This window comes from Phoxinus phoxinus (genome assembly GCF_949152265.1).
Source record: "Phoxinus phoxinus genome assembly, chromosome: 13".
Taxonomy (NCBI): Eukaryota; Metazoa; Chordata; class Actinopteri; order Cypriniformes; family Leuciscidae; genus Phoxinus; species Phoxinus phoxinus.
In genome coordinates, this window is record NC_136888.1 from 18,555,225 (window position 1) to 18,573,878 (window position 18,654).

At 36.4% G+C, this 18,654-nt stretch overlaps 1 protein-coding gene across 2 annotated transcripts; it reads left to right on the forward strand.

Moving 5' to 3' along the window:
- Positions 1-1,528: 1,528 nt before the first annotated feature.
- crip3 (cysteine-rich protein 3) lies at positions 1,529-18,638 on the forward strand. 2 transcript variants are annotated; one of them, XM_079634023.1, is made up of 7 exons: positions 1,529-1,638; positions 9,315-9,409; positions 12,462-12,519; positions 14,016-14,156; positions 16,506-16,580; positions 17,779-17,873; positions 18,137-18,638. In XM_079634023.1, the coding sequence occupies exons 1-7, from the start codon at positions 1,632-1,634 to the stop codon at positions 18,269-18,271; spliced, it is 606 nt and encodes a 201-aa protein (XP_079490149.1). In that variant the 5' UTR covers positions 1,529-1,631; the 3' UTR covers positions 18,272-18,638. The 2 variants fall into 2 exon arrangements, with proteins under 2 accessions (XP_079490149.1, XP_079490148.1); XM_079634022.1 differs by lacking the exon at positions 1,529-1,638 and adding an exon at positions 4,230-4,498.
- The last annotated feature ends 16 nt before the right edge of the window (positions 18,639-18,654 follow it).

Consider the following 18,654-nt stretch of genomic DNA (forward strand, 5'->3'; position numbering starts at 1 on the left):
TACTGGTGGTACTTTTGACCTCTACATCTCAATATTAGATTCTGTTGAGAAGTCTACATAGTACCGTTAAACAGTTTGGGGTTGGTAAGATTCAAATATTAATAATTATTATTTTATTCGGCAAGGATGCATTCAACTGATCAGAAATGACAGTATAGTCATTTATAATGATTAAGAAGATTTCAGTTTCAAATAAGTACTGTTCTTTTGAACTTTGTATTCATCAAAAAATCCTGAAAGAAAAATGTATCTACAAAACTATTTTTACCTTTGATAATAATACAAAATGTTTCTTGAGCACTAAATCAGCATATTAGAAGGATCATGTGACACTGAAGTCTGATTAATGGAAATTCAGCTTTGCTGTTACAGGAATAAATTACATTTTAAACTATATTAAAAAAGAAAACAGTTGTTTTAAAATTGTAATAATATTTCACAATATTACTGTTTTACTGTATCTTTGATCAAATAAATGCAACCTTAGTGAGCAGAAGTGACTTATTACAACAAAAAAAAAAAATCTCAAAAACGTTTGAACAGTTGTTTACATGTATTTGCACATCTAAGATATACGGCAAATAAAACACAAAGCCATTCTTTGTTCAGACAATAAACGATTTCTTCAATATTTTTGTTTTACTGTTTACAGTTCCAGCTGTTTTAGCCAAGCTCAAACTGTTTAAATTAAGAAAAACAAAATCAAATCAAATACGATCATGTTGTCCTTTTTTTTTTTTGCTGTCCACCTTACAGAATTGGCTGAAATCACGAACTTTCAGTTTATGTCATGCATGGCACTCAGCTTTCAGCTGGCACTAACAGGTGCCAAAAAAAAAGTCAGGAATAACAAGCCCAGACCCTAAGCCAATACTTCCAGATTGTTCACTCTACAGCATGAGAAAATAATTGAAAGGTTTAATTAAGCTACAGTTTGTTTTATAACAATCACTTATAAGTAAACCAGCTAAGTTGTGACACTGTTGTTAAAACTGATGTAGAAATCACTGATTTTGTATACACAAAATATAATATATGCAGGGATTGGAAATTTACCATGACATTAAAAAAAGGTGAGAACCACTGGCAAACCTCAGCTTTGTTTTTAATGAACCAGCGACCTTTTGACCTTATTGTCCATATAGTAAAGTCCAATGAACACACGCCATCTAGTGGTGATGTTGTGTAACAATACTCTCATAAACAACAGGCATAAACAACAACAACATATTAAAAGTGAACATCACGTAATGATGTTGATGAGAGTTTTTGTGTGATAATCAGACAAAATAGTGTGCTCTTTATTATTCCAACCACAAAATACTAGCCTATAAAAAAAATACCAAGATAAATAAGGAAAAGGGCAAAACTAAGACAAGTAAGGTAAAAGGTGCAAAAAAACAAGACACACACACGCACGCACGCGCGCGCGCGCACGCACACAAGCACGTACGCACGCACACACACACACTTCCCATACGTATTTCACGCAAGAGGGCGCTATCATACAGTGATACATAGCTGACAACAAACACAGGCTCAGAGTCCCAGCATCCTCCTCCCACTGCCTACTGCAGATAAATGATATCCCAGTGATATTATACCACAACAGATTGATGTATCATGAGTGAATGTACCGTAAGTAGACAAGACAGTATTACTAACATTTGTCTCAGTTATAGCCTAGATTACAGTATATGTTTGGTTTGGTACAGCAATCTAACAGTGTGATCATATTACGTAATCAGTAACCTAACTTTCTTACTTGAGTGAAAGTAGGCTACAGATAGGCTACTACTGGTCAAATAGTAGGCTACTCCGTTACAAGTAAAAGTTGTAAAGACCGATTTTTACTTAAGTAATAGTACAGAAGTACTCGTTTTTAAAAGTACTTAAGTATCAAAAGTAAAAGGTAAATGTCAATGCATTGTTTTATTATTGTTGCATTGTTTTATGTAATAGGCTACAGTATGCCTCTGAATCTATGCCTGCCATACCTACCCTCATATCAATATCAAATTTATTTCTAGAACACAGTTCCAGTAGTGATTGAATGTGAGATTGAATAAGTGTACTCAATAACGTCCACAATGGTTTCGGACACCCAAATGGCTGTTCCCTCAAATAGTGCTATTATATATACGTTTTTTTGGCTTTTAGTGTGAATATGTTATAGTCTTCTGTTATCTATAAGCTAGTGTGCTCCAAAAAATAACAAAACGTTGAAAATGAAAACGCCAAATTGACATATGTAATCTCCAACGTTGGACAATGTTGTATTGTGGTTGAAAATGAAAATCGGTTTGACGTCAGAAACCATCATCGGTCGGGTTCTGTCGTCAACCCGACTTTCATTTCCAACCAAAATTCATCGTCTGTTCGACGTTGGGTGTTAACTTCAATCTGACATCGGGTTCTGACCTCAACCAACTTTTATTTCCAACCAAAATGCAACCCCTGCAACCAGAATCATCCCCTGACTGACGTTACTTAGCCTACTACTGGACCTTGACAGAAATGTAGTGGAGTAAAAAGTAGCCTACGATATTTGTCTTTCAGTGAAATTAAAGTAAAAAGTTTTCAGAAAAAATAATATTGCAAGTAAAGTACAGATAGGCCTACTCAAAAAGTGTACAGTAGGCCTTCTCAAGTAAATGTACTTTGTGACTGTCCACCTCTGTTGTTATTTAGTTTTCTCCACAAATAGGCTAATGTAAATTCTTGAGTACCGGTAGGTGTTTTGGGCTGTTTTTGTTGTTTGTTTGTTTGTTTGTTTTTTTGCAGTTAACATGATTCTGAATAGATACTGAAGTAATTTAACACATATTTGAGGGTATAAGGCCCATGACAGTGAGACACAGTTTTGTAATAGACCATGCGAGATTTAGTTGTATCGTAGTTGGTACCATGGATGGCTGTCTCTCATGCGGTGACCTATGACCCCATCTAAGGACGTGTGTGTGAGATCATCCATTATCTCAGTGGTGATGCCAGTGGCTGCAAGTGCATGAGGCCTCCATCATTCACAGCCATCTGTTTAGACTGTACTAATTACAATATCTTTACTGTAAACAGTCAGAAGAATGAACGAGAGCACTGCAAGGCTTTCTGCTCCAGTAAACACTATAACAAAGTTTGGATTCAACAGTCCATCCATAAATTAAAATTCTGTCATTATTTATTTATCCTTGTGATGTTCCAAACACATATGTCTTTCTTTGTTCGGTGGAACACAAAAGGAGATGTTAGGTGGAATGGCAGCCTTTCACAGAATGGCACCATTCATTGTATGAAAAATAAAAAGATGCAATGAAAGTGAATGTTGCTCGAGGTCCATAACATTTACCCTAATATCTCCTTTTGTATTCCATAGAAGAAAGAAATACACACATGTTTGGAAAAACGTGTGTTTTATTGTGGTTCATTTTAAAAAGAACCTCATAATGTATCAAGACAGCACAGGTGAATAGGGTAAAGTAAACATTTTAGATATTACTTCCCCAGTTGGTTAATCACATTTCATTAAAACAAATGCTTTATCTGACAAGTTCTATGAAATGTTATGTTTAAATATGCAAATGATGCACATGCACTATCTAATTAAATATGCACTATTTTGCAGACATTTCCATAACAGAAATCTGACCGGTAGATAAAGCCAGGTTCAAAATCTTAAAATCTTTTCAAATTAAAAGCTATTCTATCATTCTATCAGTGCTGTCTTGATTTAAAACATCAGGAGGCAGCATGAAACCTTATCGAGATGATGAAAATAGAATAAATAAAAAAACACATTCCCTTAGAAATACATCCTTACGTATTTTTCCAAGAATATTTCGTTTAAAATTTTTTGAGACATAAACTTTTAAATACTGTTTTTAATGATAATCCCAGCAATTCATACGAAAAAAGAAACAGACTATAACACCTTTTGCATTTTTGACAACTAGTCGGGATTTTTAAAAAAAGGGAAAGGTTTGATGATGGGTAGCTTTGTACGTTTTTGTTTTGATTGACGAGTTAGAAATATTCCTCATTGGTCAAGCCAAAGGCGTGGCGTAACGGTGCCACGCAGCTCTAGGGCAGGCGAAATAACGGATCCTACTATGGCGAAGGCTATAAATATTAATGAGGTCAAGCTAACGTTGCTTGGTAACCTTGGAGCGTTCAGTCACGTTTCCTAATTAATATTTAGGCTACAGTCTTCCTTCTCCATAGTAGGATTAGCTGACTTTCAGTCAATCAGTTTACTGGTCGAACGTCACGCAACGTAGGCTATTCATTATTCATGAGACAAGCACGGAGGCTCTTTAAAGTTAAATAAACGCCGCGGCGCGACTTGTGTTGCAGTTGCACACAGTTTGCAGAGGCGCTGGGCAACAGACAGGAGACAGACAGGCAACGAACCGAGACGAACAGACCCGAACCTGCCTGGCAAAAAGACACTTCTAGAGAATGACGTCCATTTGTCCAAGATGCGATAAGACTGTGTTTTTCGGTGAGAGTTTTCCACTAGAATTATCACTTAGCAGAAGTCTAAGCTAAGTTCATTTCATTGTTATCGTATCATTGGATTGGACTAATTGACTCAAATTGCAGGGCATTTACATTATGTTCTGAAAGGTCAAAGGTATTTTTTTAAGGAATAAACTTCTGCAGAGTTTAAAGTAAAATTTCTGCAGAGTTACATAACAAGTGTTTGGAAAGTGTAGCCTATTTGTTGGTTTTGGAGTCATTGGGTTGTTAGGCTATAAGTAGTGGGAATTTAACTCTTATGTTTTCTTTTTGGGATATTGAAGACGTTATGCAGTTTAATAGTTCCAAATATTTCATGGTGTAGCATTGGATAGATACTTTATGGTGTGTGTGTGTGTGTGTGTGTGTGTGTGTGTGTGTGTGTGTGTGTGTGTGTGTGTGTTTAAAATGCTTTATAACGAAATAGCCTATGTTTTATAAGTAGCCTGCTTCATTGTTGTTCTTCGTCTGTTTGGGATTTATCATGTGAATAAATGCAATGTATTTCCATATACAAATATTATTACCTGTGCACATCAGCACTTCAGCCCCAAACAAAAGTGGTGAAAAGTATGTGTCTGCTTTGTAAAGCGTTAAATTAATCTGTCTAGTAGTTTTAACTAGGTCTGAGGAAAAGTAATAGTAAGATAATTGGTAAATTTCAAAATTGTTATTATGAATTTCCCCACATACGGCATATGGGACCCCAAACTGTCAGTCTCAAAAAGAAGAAGTCTAATCTTGCAGCCTGTGCTGAACTAAGTATTGTTATTAATAGGTCAAGCACAAGTGACCCAGACGGTCCCACAACCGCATTGTAGGATGTTCTCTAGTCTGTCACGTTATATGCTCCTGTTTAGTATTCTGTCCCGGAATCCAGTAGTGACAGGGTTAGTAAATGCTTTAGCCCATGAATAGAGAATTGGGTGACAGTGTTACGTAAGAATTTGGCAAGGGACTCTTGAACAAAGTGAGAGGATCTGTTGTGCTACTGTTGCAGGTTAGCGGATGGAGTAACTGTCGTTCTGGCTGCGCTGAAGAGGAGATGTCAGCTTGATGATTTGATATCCCCATTGAGCCTAGACTTCTGAAAATGTCTGACTCAGTGTGCTCTCTGTTTGACCTGACTAGTTTTGTGTGATGGAATGTGTGTGTGAGAAAGACGGACCCTATAGGAATGTTGGCTGGTTAGTGTGTAAGGTTGTGAGATGGTGGGTTTAGTCCCCCATATGCACAATGTCAACCTGGCAAATGTTTTTTGTATCATATAATAGCCTAGCTCTTTCGCTTGATATTTTATCACTTCAATCTTAAAAATGACGGAGGTTTTCGCAGCGATGCCATAGAACCATTTTTGTTTCCCCAAAGAACCTTTCAGTCAACAGTTCCTAAATAATTTTATACTGGTTTCAACTCTCTTCACATCCTGATAGCAATCAATAATAAAAATTGGTCTAAATATAAAAAAATGGATGAATATCTTCTGTGAAAGTCTCAGGAACAAAAAATGTTTCCTTCACACAGTGTAGTAACCGTAATTACGCGATGGCAACCTGTGACGTTCTACCTGGAGCTGTTCACGTCCTCAGACTCGGATTATGCATTTCTATGGCAACAAATCAAGTTGTTTATAAGTTGTTTATTATTATTGTAATGTTATGTGCTTTGAGAGATGGGGTCATTTAACGCCGTCTCTCATGACACTTCCAGACTCTGCTCTGGCTATGTGCATTCATGTGTTTTGGAGAAGTAGCATATAGCATTTTCTGTAAAGCTGCTTTGAAACGTTATGTGTTGAGAAAAGCACGCTACAAATAAATGTGAATTGAATTGAGAAGGGAGGGTGGGATATTATGCCTTCAAAGCTAGCTTGCTTGCTATTGCTAGCCTCTCTGAAATTGCCCCTTCCTCAAATAACCCTTTTTCCATAAAGAAACTTTTGTGGAATTGAGAGGTTCAATGGATGTTAAAGGTTCTTCATTGAACCATCGATGCCAACATAAAACCTTTATTTTTAAGAGTGCTGAAAATATATGAGTACCTTTTTTAGTTCTTTTTTTGTGTGGAATGTTGACGTGTGTCTTTCTCTAAATCACTCTTAATTCTCATTCCTGTGCTCCAAAGTCCATGGATGTTTACTGTGTATTTGCTCATAGCAAACTATTGATTTTTTTTTTTTTTGTGTGTGTAGGCCTAGTTATGTTAAATTTAGGAGCTGATAGACAAATGAGAGAACACATGCAAGCAGTTTTGTGCAATGGAAGTTGTAGCCTAAAACATTACTAAAGGCTGAAAATCAGCATACACAACCATTCAGAAGTTTGTGGCCCTTAAGAGGCTGCATTTATATGATCAAAAATACAGTAAAAACAGTCATATTGTGAAATAATATTACAATTTAAGATAGCTGTTTTCAATTGGAATGCTTTTTAAAATATTATTTATTCCTCTGATGGCAATGCTGAATTTTCATCAGCCATTTCTCCAGTCACACGATCCTTCAGAAATAATTCTAATAATCTGATTTTGCTGCTCAAGAAACATTTATTATTACCATGAATGTTGAAAATAGCTGTGCTGCTTAATATTTTTGTGAAACCATTTTTTAAAGATTCATTAATAAATAGTCGGTTTAAAAGAACATTTAAAGTATTAATTAAAAAAAAATCTTACTGACCCCAAACCTTATAGTGTTTCTACTTTTTCATTGCTTAGTTTCTTTAGAAATATCAGTGAAATGCTTGTTGGTTTGATTATGCACAATAACTGCTTATGAAGATCAGAAGGTCAGAGATAAGATGCACTTTTCAACATCCTCTTGATAGCAGCAGATCTGACTCAGCAGGGTTTGGTTTGTAACAGGATCTCCCTTTGGAGCTTTTCTTCAGATGGTCCAGTTTGTTCTTCCTCTCCTTTGATGCTGCATTGTTCAGCTGGAAACACACACACACACACACACACACACACACACACACAGACCCCACCCATTAGAATTAGTATTTTGTGTGCAAAGTCTTTCTCAGAGCTCTTGTAAGTACTGTTTATAGATATCTCGACAGATATAAATGCACAAACACGCACACAATTGTAGTTGCTGTGTTAAGCTGTATTTCAGCATTTGCCGAGCTGGGCACACCTGAAAAGAACTATGAATTTACAGTAACAGTAATTATAAAAGTTATATAAATAAAGATGTTAAAGTCCCGCTGTAGTCAATAATTTTATCCTTTAAAACTCGCCTTTGATCACCAAAAAAAAAAGAAAGAATCTGTCATGCCTTGAATGTAACTCTGCACACTTGCCTCGTTTAATATACGCGGTTCTATGATTATGCAAATTAGCCCCGCCTCCACTCACTCTCACCAGCTCAGAGATCCACTTGTTGACGTGATTGGTTACAGTTTGTGACATCAGAAACACCAGCGATTTCAAACCGCGTTTTTGAGACTGTCTTTGGTTCACTCAGTTTTAAAGTCTGCGTGAACCGGAAGTTGCAAACGACTTTTCTTCAGTGTTGTGACGTTTTTCCAAGTGAAACGGAATATTGAACAGAGGGCAGGGTTTTACTTTAGCACTCCTCTCCATCTCTGCTCATAGCTGAATAACGGTTTGAGGGGAGTGTTTAAGCGTTTTCAACCCAAGACGTCAAACCTACGTCATCAGAAAAGGAATGCCATTTCAGACCGGAAGTAGCTTTTCAGACTTTGATTAAAGATAACCACGGCAATTATTTTTTTTCTGTGTATTAACTTGCACGGATTAATTGTTCACCACAAGACTAGTAATATGCGCTAACAAAGTAAATAGGGTCAATTTTGTTTTCATGACGACTTTAAGGAGAAAATACTCGAATACCCAAATACAATGGTGATGACTTATGAATTTGCACATGGTTTGTCTTAAAGCATATTAAAAACACCAGTTTGACAATCAACATTAAAAGCTTGATTTTTACCACAGGGGAACTTTAAGGACACTACCATTCAAAAGTTTGGAGTCAGAAGATCTTTTTTTGAAAGATTTCTCTTATGAAATCTTGGCTGCTTTTATTTGATCAAAAATAGAGTACAATAGTTATATTGTGAAATATTTGAATAATTTAAAAATAGCTTTATATTTTAATTAATTATTGAATGAATCCATTCTAATAGGCTGATTTGGTGCTCAAGAAACATTTCTTATTATCAATGTTGTAAAAAGTTTCTGCTTAATATATTTTATATATATTTTTGATAAATAAAAGTTTTATTTGAAATAAACTTTCCTGTCTTTACTATCACTTTTGAATGCAATTTTTCTGAATTAACTTTTTTTTTTCATTAAATCTTACACTCTAAAAAATGCTGGGTTGTTTTAACCCAATTTTGGGTCAAATATGGACAAACCCAAACGTTGGGTTAAAAATGTAATTTAAAAATGTAACCCAACGGCTGGGTTTGTCCATATTTGACCCAAAATTGGGTTAAAACAACCCAGCATTTTTTAGAGTGTACTGTCCCTAATCTTTTGAATGGTAGTTTATGCTTGATATTTACTTTTTTTTTCAGGCTTTTGACTATTGACATACAGTCAGGCCCACTTAGCAGTGTTTTTGGCCAAGAACCACTGACTTAGAAAGAACAATGTAATTTGACTGAACTGTAATGTGGCCAAACAGAAATGTATCACTGCAGGACAATGTGATCTAATTAATTGTGTGTAATTTAGATATACATCACTGCAGTTAAAGCTGTCACCCTGTTATATATACGGTATCACACACTGATCAGATAACACATTACACTCTCTCCCTGTTCTAGCTGAGAAAGTGAGCTCTCTGGGGAAAAACTGGCACCGCTTCTGTCTGAAATGTGAACGATGTAGTAAGATTCTGTCTCCTGGAGGCCATGCGGAGGTAAGCAGAACTAAAGCTGATACTGCAGGCTGAGATGCCATTAAAGGGTTAGTTCACCCAAAAATGAAAATTCTGTCAGTACATTAACTGCTCACCTTCATGTTGTTCCAACCCCGTAAGACTGTTTTGTGTGCATAACCCCCCCAAAATAACGACTTTATTCAACTATTAATTTTCTTCTGTGTGGGCCTCTGACGAGAGCGCCACGATGCATGCGCGAGAACTCAGAAGATGACTCTATGGGTCTCGATGTAGAGTTTAAAATGGTTCTAATGTGTGCATTTCCTGGGTGTCCGAATCGTGAGAAACCAACGAGAAAACATAAAAGTGCCTTACCAATGCCGCAAAATGAATGGCTTACCTTTCACACTTACCCATCAAATGATCGTGAGTGCCATCTTCTCAGTTCTCGCGCATGCGTCGTGGCGCTCTCGTGAACTCACGTCAGAGGCCCATAAAAGAAAATTAATAGTTGAATAGTTGAAATGTTTTTTCACATTTTTTTTTTTTAAATTCTCGTCGCTTGATAAACTTAATGTTGTGCCACTGTAGTCACTTGGACTTTTTTAAACAATGTTTTAATAACTTTTCTGGGCTGGCAAAATGAAATTACATAGAAGCAGATGAAGGAGTGAGACAGCTCTCAGATTTTAATCAAAAATATCTTAATTTGTGTTCCGAAGACGAACGAAAGTCTTACGGGGTTGGAACAACACGAGGGTCAGTATAATTAGGCTACTTTCATTTTTGGGTGAACTAACCCTTTTAATTAAATCTCTCTCTGTCTGTCTGTCTGTCTTTCTTTTCTTCCTTCCTTCTCCTTTGATCAGACAGCACAGTCATGATCCCCGATGACAGATAAATGGGCTTCTGGATGTCCTACTTCTGTATGTATGTTGGTCTGTAGAGTTTCAGGCTTGCACATCCTCAATGTCATAGTTTAGCAGGAGATCACACAACCGACTCTAAAAGCTCAAGCCATTGGGTTGACACTGATTCTAGGTCATCCATGTCCTTGCCTATCTCAGTGCCCCTCACTGTACTTTCTTCTTCCTTTCTTATTTTCTCTCTCCTTCTTATTGTCCTGACATGTTCATTGGTCTTGTCTGGTACATTAGGAGACATTTTCTAGTTCAGTGATCTGAGTTGTCTTTTGTCCCTGTTTGGGTTAAATGATTGTTCATCCATCTACACTCCACCCGTAGACTTGTCTCTCATCAGGAGTGGAAGTTTATGGAGGAATTGAAAGTCCTACAATGACTGTAAGCACAGATCATCAGTATTTATAGTAACCTCATTGGATTTGTCTGGAATGCTCTCTGACTGTCAGGGAGAGATTACGATTACATTTACTATTTATCTATTTAAAATTGAATGGAAAAAATGTAGCATGTTTGTTTTCTTGAAACGGTTACATAAAGCCATTCCCATACTCATTTGAACCCTAAACATCAAAATAGCTAAGAACGAAAGAATAAGGTATAAATATCCTCGGTACTCCTTACTAAAAGCATTTGGATTTGCTTTATTCTGTCATTTTCTTTACAGTATGAACAGAAAAGAGATTGACAGACACAGCAGGGTGAAGAAGGACTGACTGTGTTAACAGGAAGCGAAACAAATTATTTTAGTCTTGGGCTTTACTACTACTTGCCTCTTACAGGAAATGTAAATCATAATATTCTTAACCGCAATGAAATTTGTGGAGAAATGGCAGTAATCTGTCATTTTCAAATGCATGTTCAATCGGGTACAGCTGCTACATTTCAAATAACGTTACTGAACATTTAGGTATCTGTACGCCTATGCACTTTCTCTCCCACACAGTGTTACTGTGGGTCTTTACCAGAGCTATTACAAGGACAATGTAGGGACAAAGATAGTGTTCATTCCAACCAGAAAACAATCGTCTGCTTTTCTGCTTCTCTTCCTTCTCCCTCCTTCTCTCTCTCTCTCATCACGCTCACGCTTGCACACAAACACAACAGTCACAGACAGCTTTAGTTTAATTATAAGGTGAGTTTGGACTGAAGGAGGTTTTTTTTTCTTCTATTGCTTTTTCATTTGTGTTGATAAAAATGGATGGACAAACAGCTCTTCATTGTCTCACTGAAAGATATATTTAGTCTTGTTACTCTTCTATTAAAGTTACTGTTTCCCCTTCTTTTGAGAACTGTGTGTGCTCTTTTTCTCTTATTGTGTTCAAAACAGCAGGAGGGTGTGTTGTTGGTGTTCACTCTCTGCAGGTGTCGACTGCCTTTTTTCCCTAACTCTATTCTTTGGGAAATGGCTCTCAGTGGGACCGCAAACTGTATTTTTAGCTTGTCACAACAAAGACACTGAGATAGATGTTGCTTTTAATATAATATATACAATATATAAATGCCTGATTAAGATGGTAATAAAAATAAGTGAATATATTTTTGCTCAGTTTAGCATGTTATTTTGGATTTAATGTTTTGAGCACACTAAAATAGAGGTGTGTGTGTGTGTGTGTGTGTGTGTGTGTGTGTGTGTGTGTGTGTGTGTGTGTGTGTGTGTGTGTGTGTGTGTGTGTGCGTGCGTGTGTGCGCGTGCGTGCGTGCGTGTGTGTGTGTATAAGGAGGCTTGAATTTCAGTCTGATTTGAGCCTGACTGGGTCTTTTTATGCAGTCTGGGAGGAGCAGGAAGGAACAGAAGGATAAACAATGACCTCTAATGAATCCAGCACGACACAAGCCTCTTTCTCTCTTTCATTCGGTCTCCCACACACACTTCTGAAAATATTACCTTGCTTGAAAATGTTGGTTTTAGTAGAATAGTAGAATTTAGTAGAGTGTCTGGCACAAATTTTTATTTAATTTACAAATACACGTTTTTATTAGAAAAAAGTAGTTTTATTGGTAGTAAACTAAATATGTGTAAGCACTCTGCAATTAGAATATTTTTCTCATTTTAGTTTATGGTTTATTGATGCGATTTAAAAAAAAAACTATGCATTTGTACAGTGAGAAATTCAGCAAATTAAGTAAAATAAAGACTAATAAAGATATTCTATCTTTTTCTCTATCAGCATGATGGATTGCCTTACTGTCATAAACCTTGCTACGGAACTCTCTTTGGACCAAAAGGTATGTACAATAAATTGTATTTGGAGTTTGTAAGGTGTTTTGTGCATACGTGTAAAAACGTGAGACATTCAATTGGAAATATAGTGTATTTTCATCTTCATACAAAGTTATGTAAGAATTTAGGTATTTTGATATTTTGTTCTAGCTGCTCTGTGTTCATGTACAGGAAATAAAGGTTTGAATCAGGGCTCATTTAGAGACATCTGACTCTCAGTGACTTTTTTTAGAATAACCTTCCAACCAAAGACCATTCACTCACCACTAGAAACCTTATCGTTCGTGTGTGTGTGTGTGTGTGAGAGAGAGAGAACAGAGAGAGAGAGAGAGAACAGAGAGGTCATTTTTTTACCCTCATGTCAGCAGAGGTTGACCAGCTTTTTTGGTACTTTTTCTCCCTTTTGGAGCTGAACATCACTTGAAGAAAAATATCATAAAGTCTTACAGGTTTGCAACAACAAGAGTTGATGATTCGTGAACTATCATTTAAAGTCCCCATGAAAGCAAAATTGAAGTTTTTTGGCTTTTAGTATGAATTGGCTGTTGTCTATAAGCTAATGTGCTCCAAAACAATGACAAAATTAGCATTTAGTAAATATAAACATTCAAAACTTACAGTCTCTCACTTCTGTCAGTATGATCAATGATTTTGATGACATCGCTCTGCACTTCAGCTTCTCATCAGCATTTTCTGTCCAATCAAATGCTCTCTAGAATCTACAGCGTCCCGCACTCCCGCTCCCAAGAATTAGACGCTGAAGCTGCATCTGAAATCGTAGCATAAATCGTAGTCACTTGTTCACACATTTCCTATTTTCTACCGAACAATTCAGACAGTGTAAATATGCTTTCCATTGGCGCGAATGAAGTCTGGTTTCACGTTAGTGTCAAGTAGCTACTGTAGTGTCTTCAGCTAGTCAGCTTGAGATCCTGCCCATCCACTGGTTATATCTCTTAAGCTCAGTAGTGAATGTTTTATGAGCAGTTGAATAATCTCTCTCTTTAAGAATGAGAAATAACCATATTCAGCTGTACAGTGCAGTCACACTGAGCCAAAGCACAACCAAAACAGTTTTGTTTTTCAACGATAGAGGGCCAATAGTTGCATAGTGTACTTTAAAAAAAATGTGTCTTCCTAAACACTTCAGACATCAGAAGAGTTAAAGCACAGACAAGAATTGTGTGTGTGTGTACATGTTTTTCTAGCCCGGTGGGGACTTAAACCTGCATGCACACAGACTCATTGGGACTCGTGTCACTGGGGATCTTAACTGAGGTTATAATAATATGCTTGTTTCAGTTTGTATTATACTATCCAAGTGAGTGTGTAATTCAGAAGAGATACATTTTCTCGGGATCTGAACAGGTTATTTTTGGCTTTTGTGTAATGCTATCTGCATTAGGAGAGTCTGAACACTTAGATATGAGCTTAATCAACCACAAACACTCACTCACACAGTAATGGAATGGTACTCACTGCTCTGTCCTCTCTTTGGTAGGTGTAAATATCGGAGGGGCGGGGTCTTACATATATGACACGCCTCCTCAAACACCGGTTGACAAATCATTTAACAGCCCTTCAGACGGATCACCCACCACACCTTGGACCAACTCACAGATCAACCATAATCAACCCAAAGGTAATTTAGACACCACTGTTCAAAAGATTAAGTCAGTAATATATTGTTATTATTATCATTATTATTTTATTTTATTAATTAATACTTTTATTCCATAAGGATGCATTCAGTTAATCAAATGTGACGGTAACAACATTTATAATGCTACAGAAGATTATTTTGAAAATTCTATTCATCAAAGAATCCTGAACTGGGATCTCAATGGCCACGTACACACTGCTGCTAAATGTGGCTGTCAACCTGTGAGTGCTTAATCCTCTTCTGTACACGCACAGTTCAGTATTTTACGGGAGTGACAACCTACCACATTCTACATCCGGTAGTGAAAAACTCAAAACTTCTACACCGTGTGTACAGAACCGAACTGAACAACTATTTGTTATGACGTATTTTAACATGCAATGAATGTTTCTCTTTATGTGCGGTGCGAGAAATCACAGGGAAAGCAGTACTAGCCTTGACTTATTCATGTTCCAGAACTAGAAAAACAGCAAAGAACAAGACAAAATAAATTATCCAAATGCTAAAATTGAGACAGAATATTTAATAACTCCGTTAACTTAATCACTTTATGAGCCAAGCTTAAACCGTAAGCCCAAAAACACTTATAATAAGTGGAAATGGCAACACTACAAGAGCGTTCTCTGTGAAGCCGCCTTTCCAAGCATATAAGCAAAACATGACTCCTCCATCGACTGTGCTTTAGTGTTCAAATAGCTGAACATAATGATTCTTTAAGTAATGGCTGCTGCAAATTCAGCTTTTTTTTTAAGCTGCATCACAAACACTTTTTAAGCAAACATATTACAAAATATATTACAAAAAGTTTATTGACGCCTGTGAAAAAAGGTTAGAATAAAAGAGAAACAAAGTAATTATGAAATGATTTAAAAGAAGAAAAAATTAACTTTGTGGGATCAATTGCGAAAAAAACAAAGTCGCTCTTTTAAATTTATATCTCATTGTGGTTATTATATCTCGCAAGTTTTGTTGTTTGTGTATCCATTTTGTAAATATTTATTCCGTGTTTCCCTATTGCAGTTTTTATTTTGGTAACACTTTATTTTACTGTGTCCTTTTTACATGTTACATGTACTTACCATAGTAATAACAGTAAATGATGCATAATTACATGCAACTAACCCTCAACCACACCCTAATCCTACCCTAACACTATAGAAGTACATGTAGTTACTTAATATTACTCAGTACCTAAATATATAATTACACTGTAACAATGACACCTTAAAATAAAGTGTAACCTTTTTTTTTAATTATTTTACACTGAGGCATTCTATAATATAGTGTCAACATTTTGAAAACAATTATTTGAACACTTTTCGGTTGCCAAACGTTAGTGTAATATGTCCTTATTTAATGTGGCTACTCTGCTAGGACACCTGTTGAACTTGAGGAGTTGAAACTGACTTTATACATCTACTAAAATCTTGACAGTAATTGGTTAAGGAAAATGGCTCAGAAAAGTGAAGTTATTTCTGAGAAAAGTTTTAGCATCATTTGACTGTAAACGCCACTTGGTTTGATATGTTGTCTTGTAATGAAATGACATTCAGACACGGTTAAGTGTGACTTCAGTGTGCAAATGTGTCCACATGCTATTTTTAGCCACTGTATATATAGACACACTCTTCCAAGCTGCATTGTTCCACACATTCCTTTTATATATTAACACTTCCTCAGCACTTTTTAACACCACACACACACACACACACACACACACACACACACACACACACACACACACACACACACACACACACACACACACACACACACACTCCAACACTGAGTGGAAGATAGAAATACTTAAAAGTGTGTGTTGTAATGGAGGGGCGGGAGGATTGTTTTCTGAAGTGACCCCCTTGGGATTTAATGCAGTGGAATTTTAATGGCTTTAGTTGATTGGCTCCTTTCCTGAAATATTTCCCCTTAATAGGTGTTTTCCGACAGGCGGGACGTTGCAGGAATGTAAGGGGAGGGTTTAAAGGACTGCTGTGGAAACGTCTGGAGAAATGTCTCAGAATAATGTGTTTCCTGTGAGCCAAGCGCCATGGGTTCACTTTGTGAAATATAACACAGGAGAAGACACTAGAAACTGGTAACAGTCTGTCATCTTTGATGTGAGACAGAAGTGTTGATTTAAAGATCCTTATCAAAGCTGGATCATATAGAACAGAATTGGATCTTGCATTCAACAGCAACAAACCAGTCCTCTAACTATATTTAAAGTTAAAGTTAAGAAAAATGTTAACATACACACTGATACAAATATAAAAGTTTAAACAAGTATGTATACAGAACCATAAAGTGTTTGCTTTTCTTTTGTAGCTTCCAATGCTCCTACACGCATGTTTGCTGGAGAAACTTATTCGTGTCCCGGCTGTGGAAAGGCAGTTTATTTCGGTGAGTCCAGTGAATCAAAACTATGACTTTTCAGACATTTGAGAACTTTCAGGAATGTCTGTGGTGTGTGTGAGTGTTTGCGAGTGAGTGTGTACCTGGTATTCCCTACATTACGGGGACCAAATGTCCCCACAAGAATAGTAATACCAGTACTTGTTGGTCCCCATGAGGAAAACAGCTTATAAATCATACGAAATTAAATATTCTAAAAATGTAAAAATGCAGAACGTTTTCTGTGATAGGTAGGTTTAGGTTTAAGTGTTAGGTATATAGAATATACAGTTTTGTACAGTATGAAAATCATTGTCTAGAGAAAGTCCCCATAAAACGTGTGTGTGTGTGTGTGTGTGTGTGTGTGTGTGTGCGTGCTTTTGTTTATATTACATTGTGGGAACCAAATGTCCCCACAAGGATAGTAAAACCTGAAATCACCTCCATTGTGGGGACCAGCCAGCGGTCCCCATGAGGGGAACGGGTTAATAAACATACTAAATTATATTTTTTCGAAAATGTAAAAATGCAGAATGTCTCCTGTAAGGGGTAGGTTTAGGGATAGGGGCAGTGTAAGGGGATAGAATATACAGTTTGTACAGTATAAATTCCCATTTTTACCATTACGCCTATGGAATGTCCTCACAAGGATAGCAAAACCCCCTTGTGTGTGTGTGTGTGTGTGTGTGTGTGTGTGTGTGTGTGTGTGTGTGTGTGTGTGTGTGTGTGTGTGTGTGTGTGTGTGTGTGTGTGTGCGCGCGCGCGCCCGTGGTTTTGTGGTAGATACTGTGCGTGTTCAGCATTCTGTCTGACCATTCTGAGATTTTAAGTCTATACAGCAAGAACAGCAATAATTTGTGATTTATGGTGGTTACTTTGGAACATTTGAACTGTGTGGTTCTTTCTAGCCATATCTTAGTTTTTTGTCTCAAACATAAACTGACACTTACAAATTTTTAAATGATATATTATTTTTTATTTATTACATTTTATATATCAAATTATATATTTGAAATAAATTAATGTATATTTAAAATAAAAAAATATTACAAATTGTAAATAAATTAGTTTGAATATTTTTTCTTTTTTATAAAATATACATATCTCATTTTGTTTTTAATGTATAATCATTAAAAACAGCGCTGTGATATACTGATATTATGTCATTTGTGTTGTAATGTGGTGATGTCATGGTCTGATGCTGCAGCTGAGAAGGTGATGTCACTGGGTCGTAACTGGCACAGGCCTTGCCTTCGCTGTGTGAGGTGCAAGAAAACACTGACCCCTGGTGGTCATGCAGAGGTACTCATAAACACTTTGTTCAGCCTAGTCCTTCTATTAAAAGTCTGTTATTTCATATTAAATTCATATTCAAAATTAAAATAGTAGCTAACGCTGGAATGTAACTCAAATTTATGTGATCAATAGTCGAGTTCCTCTTATATATAATGTTGGTATATAAGTGATATATTGTGTAATATTTGTAGAATATTTACCATAATGATTACTCTATCATTAATTCGGACTCCCTAATAATACTCTATTATTTTCTCTATTTTCTGCAGCATGAGGGCAGCCCGTACTGCCATGTGCCCTGCTATGGGTACCTTTTTGGACCAAAAGGTGTGAACATTGGAAAGGTGGGCTGTTACGTATACGAGAAAGAAAATGCTGAGAATGAAATGCCAAGTGAGCATTAAGTCATAACGAAAAATTTATTTTTTTAATTTGGTACTGAAGGTTTTTTTTTGTGATCTGGCATCTTAAAAATGAATTCATACTAAACAGTCCCCACTCAAACACACGTGCACACACACAGGCTCTCTCTCTCTCTCTCTCTCTCTCTCTCTCTCTCTCTCTCTCTCTCTCTCTCTCTCTCTCTCTCTCTCTCTCTGACTCTCATTAATTTTTTCAGTTTTTCTCTTTCACAAACACAGATTCACAATTTCAGTGTATTCATTCACAACTCCATTTAATCTTATTTAGAAAATCTCTAATTATTACATGGCACTGGAGAAATTTGTAAATCTTATAAAAAAAATATTTGTAACTAATAAAAAATATTTTAAAAGAACTTTAGAAT

What these genes read in the sequence shown, in the direction of transcription:
- crip3 (XM_079634022.1), top strand. Translation starts at nt 4,456, where the DNA reads ATGACGTCCATTTGTCCAAGATGCGATAAGACTGTGTTTTTCG. An exon ending in CGATAAGACTGTGTTTTTCG is followed by an intron (nt 4,499 to 9,314) that starts GTGAGAGTTTTC and finishes TCCCTGTTCTAG; the next exon opens with CTGAGAAAGTGAGCTCTCTG. An exon ending in CCCCTGGTGGTCATGCAGAG is followed by an intron (nt 17,874 to 18,136) that starts GTACTCATAAAC and finishes TATTTTCTGCAG; the next exon opens with CATGAGGGCAGCCCGTACTG.